Genomic DNA, 8,429 nt, shown 5'->3' with positions numbered 1-8,429 from the left:
GTCGTCAGCCTTTCTGCTCCTATGATGCTGCTCGGCCTGCTGTGTTTATCCAGCCCTGCACCTTGTTGTGTCGGATTCTCCAGCATCTGCAGTTCCTACTATCTCTAATACATACTGAAGGGAGGACGAGGCAACCATGGCTGATGAGGGAAGTCAAGGACAGCATAAAAGCAAAAGAGAAATCATATAATGTGGCAAAGGGCAGTGAGAAGCCAGGGGATTGGGAAGCCTACAAAGACCACAGAGGACAACTAAAAAAGAAATAAGGAGGGAGAAGATTAAATATGAGGGTAAGCGAGCCAGTAATATAAAAGAAGATTGCAAGAGTTTCTTTAGATATTTAAAGAATGAAAGAGAGGGAAAATAGGACATTTGGCCACTGGAAAATGACACTGGAGAAGTAGTAAGGTGGAACAAAGAAATGGCTGAGGAACCAAATAAGTACTTTGCATCAGCCTCCACGGTGGAAAACATGAGTAACCTACCAAAAATTCAAGAGAGTTGGGGGACAGAGGTGACTCTGGTGGCCATCACCAAAGAGAAGGTGCTGGAAAAACTGAAAGGTCTGAAGTTGGATAGGTCACCTGGACCAGGTGGACTACACGCCAGAGTTCTGAAGGAGATAGCTGAAGAGATAGTGGAGGTATTAGTGGTGATCTTTCAGGAATCACTGGAGTCAGGGACGGTCCCAGAGGACTGGAAATCGCTAATGTAACCTCCCTGTTTAAAAAGGGAGTAAGGCAAAAGTCTGAGAATTACAAGCCGATTAGTCTGACCTTGGTCTTTAGTAAGATTTTGGAGTCCATTATGAAGGATGAGATTTCTGAATATTTGGAAGTGTATAGTAAAATAGGGCAAAGTCAGCATGGTTTCATCAAAGGGAGGTCATGCCTGACAAATCTGTTAGAATTCTTTGAAGTAATGAGCAGGGCAGACCAAGGAGAACCAATGGATGTTATCTACCTGGACTTCCAAAAGGCCCTTAACAAGGTGCTGCACAGAAGGCTGCTGAGTAAGATAAGACAAGACTAGGACCTGAGGGCACAGCCTTAGATTAAAGGGAAGACTCTTTAGAACAGAAATGAGAAGAAACTCCTGCAGCCAGAGAGTCGTGAATCTGTGGAATTCATTACCAGAGAAAGCTGTGGAGGCCAGGTCATGGAGTATATTTAAGACAGAGATAGATAGTTGCTTGATTGTTAAGGGGATCAAAAGTTATGGGGAGAAGGTGGGAGAATGGGGTTGAGAAACTTATCAGCCATGATTGAATGGCAGAGCAGACTCAATGGACCAAATGGCCTAATTTCTGCTCCTATGTCTTATGGTCTTATGGCATGGTAAGGATTTGTGGTGACTTTAAGGTCACGGTCAACTCAGCCCTAAGCAGATCAATCAAGACCTATTCAGTGGACTGGCAGGGGAAAAGAAATTTTCAAAAATGGATCTGTCACAGGCCTATCTACAGGTTGGGGTCACAAAGGTATCTCAGCCACCGCTGACAATAGTGACAATCAACTTAGTATCATCCTTATGCTGCCCCGTTCAAGCAACATTGCGTCCCCTAACCTTGTGTATAAGCAACTTCCTTTTTTCATCACGTCATCGTCAGCTGGGTTCAACAGGGCCATGGATCAAAAATTTAGTGGCTTGCCAGGAGTCCAATTTTATTTGAAGAAAAGAATATGAAAAATTTAGAAGAAATCTTTAAAAAAAGTTGAGGGAACATGGCCTACAAGTAAAAATGGAGAAATGTAACCTTTTTTTAAAAGCTCCATAGAATGCCTGGGCCATGTAATTGATGGCGAGGGACTACACAAGATGCCCAATCAGATGATTGTTATCATGAAGGTCCCCAGACCAGAGAATGTGTCTCAACTGAGATCGTTCTTGGGATTTGTAAATTACTATGGCAAGTTCATGTCTGATCTGGGAACTGTGCTAAAAGCACTGCACCGGTTGCTGGGAATACGGTAGCCGTGGAAATGGACCCAGGAAAGTGAAGTGGCTTACGGTGGCCACTGCAGTTTAGTATGTGATGCCTTGCCTTATGGGATTGGTGCTGTACTATCACACATCTTACCGAATGGAGAAGAAAGGCCCATTGCGTTCCTATTGAGGTCACTAACAAAGACAGGGGATAATTATGTCCAAGTGGATAAAGAAAGATTGAGTATCGTATTTGTTGTTAAGAAGTTCAACCATTTTCCTTACGCCAGGGAGTTTGTGCTACTGACAGACCACAGGCCACTAACCTCCATTTTTGGCCTGTTTATGAGGATACCGTCAATAGTGGCAGCATGCCTGCAGAGATTGGCACTGCTAGTGACTTCTGTTTTTGCTTCTTGTCATTAAAGTGTTCTTGTTCAGATTTACCATTTGTCTACCTGGTATATAATTCATGGTTCCAAAGGAATTACAAATATAACAGAAGGAGCCTCCATCAATAGCCTCTTTCAACAGCATGAACCTGTTTAAGTTTTACCCCCCTGCTGGCCCCTCATCAGCCCACATCCTTTTCTTGCCTCATTTCCATTCCTGGCCCTCTTACAGGGTTACCAACTGGGTTTATATTTATTACCTGGAGATTTCATTACGTAACATTTCCTCAAGATCCAGCCAATGTAGCCATCCTTGTCATGCAAGGATGGCAAAAAGAGTCAATACCTAATTGGATGATTTTTTTTTCCTTCTCATTTTCAATGATTTTGTAACTGGTAAAGATAAGGTTCAAAGAAGGATACAAATAAATGACCATTTGTTAAAATATCCTTGTGATTTTTATCCAGGATTGCAACTGTCCAGATGTTGAACTTCAATGGAGATTCAAAGACCAATCTGGAAATGGAGCAATTTCACAAGTTTAATTGGTCTTAGATTCTGGGACATTAAACTATGGGGTGTCCTAGTAGTCTGAGGAACAGGAGGACATGTTTACTTACAGATGAACACATACGCAATGTTAGGACATGGAGTTAGACAACAAAGTCAAATCAGTCTCCTTGCCCCTGTATTCACAACTCAGTAACATTAAAAGATAGCAAGAACTGCAGAAGCTGGAGTCAGAGACAATACAGTGTGGAGCTGGAGGAACACAGCAGGCCAGGCAGCACCAGAGGAGCAGGAAAATTGATGTTTCGGGTCAGCACCCTCCTTCAGAAATGAGAAGGGGGAAGGGAGCTGGGAAATAAATAGAGAGAGGAGGGTTGGGGCTAGGAAGTGTAGGTGGGATGGTGATAGGTGAGTGCAGGGAGGCAGTGGTGGGGATTGGTCAGTGGGAAGGGTGGGGCGGATAGGTGGGAGAGAAGATGGACGGGTTGTGTCAGGTCAAGCAGGCGGGGGTGAATGGGAGGGTTGGACATGGGATGAGGCCGGGGGTGGGGGGTAGATTTTAAAACTGTTTAGGCAATTAGGCTGTAGGCTCCCGAGGCGGAATATGAGATGCTGCTCCTTCAGTTTGCGGGTGGCTTCATTGTGACACTGTAGGAGGCCCAGTATGGACATGTCACCCAGGGAGTAGGAGGGCGATTTAAAATGGTTGGTGACTGAAAGGAATTGTCATTTATCATGGATAGAGCGCAGATGTTCTAAGAAATGGTCTTCGAGTCTACGCTTGTTCTCACCGATGTAGAGGAGGCCACTTTGGGAGCAGCAGTTACAGTAGACCAAGTTGACGGATATACAGATGAACCCCTGTCTGATATGAAAAGTTTGTTTTGGGCCTTGAATGGAGGTGAGGGAGGAGGTGTAGGGACAGGTGTAGCACTTCCTGTGGTGGCAGGGATAGGTGCCGGGAGTGGTAGGATTAGTGGGGAGTGGGGAGTGGGGAGTGTGGAGCGGAAGAGGGAGTCGTGGAGTGAGTGGTCCCTATGAAAGGCAGTAGAGGTGGGAGGGAAATATCTCTTTGGTGGTGGGTTTGAATTGGAGGTGTTGGAAGTGGTGGAGAATGATACACTGGATGCGGAGGTTGGTGGGGTGGTATGTGAGGACCAGGGGGATTCTAACCTTATTTTTGTTGGGAGGAGGGTGTTTGAGGGCAGAAGTGCAGGAAATGCAAGAGATGCAGTTGAGGGCATTTTTGATCACCGGAGGGGGCAAAGTTGAAGTCCTTGAAATAGCAGGACATCTGGGATGTCCAGGAGTGGAAGGCTCCATCTTGGGAGTACATGTGGCGGAGGCAGAGGAATTGGGAGTAAGGGATCATGTTCTTGCAGGAAGGTGGGTGAGAGGAGGTGTAGTCCAGGTAGCTGTGGGAGTCGGTGAGTTTGAAATAGATGTCAGTTTCAAGGCGGTTGCCAGAGATGGAGACAGAGAGGTCGAGGAAGGAGTGGGAGGTATCGGAGATGGTCCAAATGAATTTGAGGTTGGGGTGAAAGGTGTTAGGAAAATTGATGAACTGTTCAAGCTCCTCATGGGAGCATGAGGCAGTGCCGATACAGTCATCATTGTAGTGGAGGAAGAGGTGGGGCATTGTGCCAGTGTAACAGCGGAAAAGCGACTGTTCCACATATCCTACGAAGTGGCAGGCATAGCTTGGGCATATGTGGGTTCCCATGGCCACCCCCTTAGTCTGTAGGAAGTGGGAGGAGTTAAAGGAGAAGCTGTTCAGGGTAAGGTCGAGTTCTGGTAAACAGATGAGGGTGTCGGTGGAGGGGTCTGGTTAGGCCTGTGGGAGAGGAAGAAGTGGAGGGCTTTTAGGCCATCTGTGTGGGGGATACAAGTGCATAGGGATTGTAACTCACTCAGAGATAGTAGGAACTGCCAATGCTGGAGTCTGAGATAACAAGGTGTGGAGCTGGAGGAACACAGCAGGCCAGGCAGCATCAGAGGAGCAGCAAAGCTGACGTTTCGGGTCTGGACCCTTCTTCAGAAATGGGGGAGGTGAAGGGGTCTCCGAAATAAACAGAGAGAGGGGGAGTGGTGATAGAAGGTGGATAGTGGAGAAGATATGTGGGAGAGAAGAAGGACAGGTCAAGGAGGCGAGGATGAAACTAGTAAAGGTGAGTGTAGGTAGGAAGTGGGGGTGGGGTTTGGTCAGTGAGGTGGGAGGAGCGGATAGGTAGGAGAGAAGACGGACAGGTCAAGGAGGCGGGGATGAGAGGGGGTGCTGGTCTTGGGATGAGGTCAGGGGTGGGGAGATTTTGAAGCTCATAAAGTCCACATTGAGACCATTGGGTTGTAGGGTTCCAAGGCGGAATATGAGGTGCTATTCCTTCAGTTTTTGGGTGGCATCGTTGTGACACTGGAGGAATCCCAGGATTGGATGTGCATAGTGAGGATGAGGTGTTGGGTGCCAGGGAATTGGAAGTTTTAGAGGAGGTGGAGGGTGGTGTCCCAGGCATAGGTGGGGAGTCCCTGGACTGGGGGGGGAAAAGACAGAGTCAAGGTAAGCGGAGATGAGTTCAGTGGGGCAGCAGCAGGCAGAGACAATGTGTCAGCTGGGGCAGTCAGGTTTGTGGATTTTGGGAAGGTGATAGAAATGGGCGGTGTGGGGTTGGGGAATGATGAGGTTGGAGACTGGGATGGGAGGTCACAGTAACATTAAAATCCTCAATGACCTTCAAAGTTGACCTCAATGGGTCCTAATCAGATTTTTTGAATAACAAGTACCAAACTTCATGAATAACTGATACCAAACACTGGGATTGTAGTGTAAATAGAACATAAAACAATTTATTGAAAAAATAGTAGCTTTAGCAGAGCAAAGTTAAACCACAAGGTAATCTAATTAATGCCTATATTTAAACACAACCTACATTGATTCTGGCCCCCACACTCACACAAAGACAGACAGATAAACAGGGATTAATCAAAAAGAAAATAAATAAATGAGATGTAACTGGCCAGTTCATGAAGCAGACTCCATGCTCCATAATGTCACAGGCACATGGGATTATATCTCGCTTGGTTTCCGAAGACACCAATGCACACAACTAGCATCCAGCAGGCTCTGAGAAATATTCACTGATGGGAGGACAACCACGGAGTAATCAAACCTCCATCCTGTAGCTTTCACCGGCACAATCCTTCTGATCCAAACACAACCCATAAATCAATTCAAACTCTGGCCTCTCCATACCATACTGGTTGTTTCCCCATGAGGTCCCAGTTAACATCTGTCATCTGCTTGAGTATAAGGCCTCTGGAGCTGAAACATCTATCGAGCACTTTGAATAAGAATCAAGTTGCAATTAACTTCCAGGCCAAGCCTCAAAAAAACAAAAAACAGTTTGTTTCTTCTCCTCTTTTATTGAAACAAGCTGCTGCTCACAGTCTATAGGTCACCATCAACTTTCAGCTTAAGTTCGCTTGACAAAAAATATAGCAAGAACATCTTTTCTCAGAAGGCAGCTCACTAGCACCTTCCCAAGCTCAACTTGGGATGGACAATAAATGTTGGCTCAGCCAGCAATGCCCATAGCCCCTGAATGACTTGTAAAAATCTACGGCAGCATGACCTCTTTCTCTCTCTCTTCCATCTTGTGCCAACTAACATGATGTTGATGATTTATCTCAATAAATCTTTGCTCAGTTAAAGGAATTAACTGGTCTTACTGTGTCCTTTATCATCTAGCATAAAAAACCTGTAGTATCCTACATTCGTTCAATGCTATTTTGTTTCATTAATGATCTTCCTGAGAACTTAAACAAGCTGCAGCTACTTTATCTCACTTCACTTTCCAAGAATTGTTTGAAACAGTCTTATCACAAATATTAGGCATAAAGATTCATCCCTTTTACCCTCGATCATAACCTTACAGATATTCAAATCTCAATGAACAGTCACCTTGTTTCTAAAGTTCATTGTTCAGTTGCTAAAATTGCAATTAAAAAATGTTTGTATTCGTTTAGACATGGGGAAGTACTGATTCATCAGCTGAAAGAGAACTGGAGTTTAGAATTTAGCCAAAGCTTTCCTTGCCCATTTTTGGCCCGAAGCCAGGAAACTTCTATGGTGTCCAGAGGTAATGGTGAGAACATCCAAGACAATATCTGGCTGTATAGCATTGTGATCCCAGCTCAAGTGAACCTGTACTACTGCTCTGACAAAATGTGTCCAGAAATAGTATTGAAGGAGTCTGGGTTATGTAAGAACAAATTTTTATCGCAAAGCTGAATTTACAGAAATGTTTCTAACCTGCACAATATAGTTACACTCAAGCAGCTCCATAACTGGATGGAGATTTAATTTCATGTACAGATAAGCATCTTCGAAGGATACATCGTACAAGTTTTGTAGAATCTCTGCCTCCCAAGGGATGCGTTTGTTTAACCAAGCCTGCAATCAAAACATAGAAACTTTCAGGATAACAAAAGAAAAGGCATAATTCGGCCTCAGTTGATCAAGTACAATACAGTAAAATAAGGAAGAGGTGTCAATAGACTATTCACCTGCATTTAATAATTTTCTTATCATTGCTTAACTGATAGTAGCAAAATAAAGCAAGAGGATTTTGGAAACTTGAATACTCAGATATAATCAGTTGATTAATCAGTTCATGAAGTCTATTTTTGAAATAGAAATTTAACAATGTTTTAAATGAAACATGTTAATTTAATATTTTGATGTGTAAGGGAGCACATATATTTCCATTTTCAACTATAACCTGGAATGGAAGTCAAACACTCAGGAAAAAAAAAGAACTGCAGATGATAGAAATCCAAAACAAAAAGAGAAATTTCTGGGAGAACTGAAGAGGCCTGGCAGCAACTGTGGACTAAAAGCAGACTCACAATTCATTTCTATTGTTCTGAAGAAGGGCTAAAAGGGGGAAAGAAGGAGGAGCTCACAGGGACATGGAGAGAAGCTTACAGTAGGACAGGGAGGAGTGCTCACATTGGAACAGGGAGAGGAGCTTACAGTGGGACAGGGAGAGGAGCTTACAGTGGGACAGGGAGGAGAGCTTACAGTGGGACAGGGAGGAGAGCTTACAGTGGGACACAGAGAGGAGCTTACAGTGGGACACAGAGAGGAGCTTACAGTGGGACAGGGAGAGGAGCTTACAGTGGGACAGGGAGGAGAGCTCACAGTGGGACAGGGAGAGGGGCTTACAGTGGGACAGGGAGAGGGGCTTACAGTGGGACAGGGAGAGGGGCTTACAGTGGGACACAGGGAGGAGAGCTTACAGTGGGACACAGAGAGGGGCTTACAGTGGGACACAGAGAGGAGCTTACAGTGGGACAGGGAGAGGAGCTTACAGTGGGACAGGGAGGAGAGCTCACAGTGGGACACAGAGAGGGGCTTACAGTGGGACAGGGAGAGGAGCTTACAGTGGGACAGGGAGAGGAGCTTACAGTGGGACACAGAGAGGGGCTTACAGTGGGACAGGGAGGAGTGCTCACATTGGAACAGGGAGAGGAGCTCACAGTGGGACAGGGAGAGGGGCTTACAGTGGGACAGGGAGGAGAGCTCACAGTGGGACACAGAGAGG

At 45.3% G+C, this 8,429-nt stretch overlaps 2 protein-coding genes across 2 annotated transcripts in view; both read right to left on the bottom strand.

The window, feature by feature from the left end:
• LOC109930964 (dynein axonemal heavy chain 8-like) overlaps window positions 1-8,429 on the bottom strand; it is a 2,199,840-nt gene that overhangs the window by 1,355,750 nt on the left and 835,661 nt on the right. The window lies entirely within an intron of this gene.
• Window positions 1-8,429, bottom strand: part of LOC109918465 (dynein axonemal heavy chain 8-like) — an 876,900-nt gene that overhangs the window by 254,492 nt on the left and 613,979 nt on the right. The window contains exon 43 of the mRNA XM_048596621.1: window positions 7,136-7,276. Coding sequence (XP_048452578.1) covers window positions 7,136-7,276 — 141 coding nt within the window. The remainder of the gene's footprint in view (window positions 1-7,135; window positions 7,277-8,429) is intronic.

Source organism: Rhincodon typus, chromosome 5 (assembly GCF_021869965.1).
Source record: "Rhincodon typus isolate 14 chromosome 5, sRhiTyp1.1, whole genome shotgun sequence".
In the NCBI taxonomy this organism is placed as follows: Eukaryota; Metazoa; Chordata; class Chondrichthyes; order Orectolobiformes; family Rhincodontidae; genus Rhincodon; species Rhincodon typus.
The sequence above is the reverse complement of the archived record's forward strand: the minus strand, read 5'-3'. Positions and strand labels throughout refer to the sequence as shown.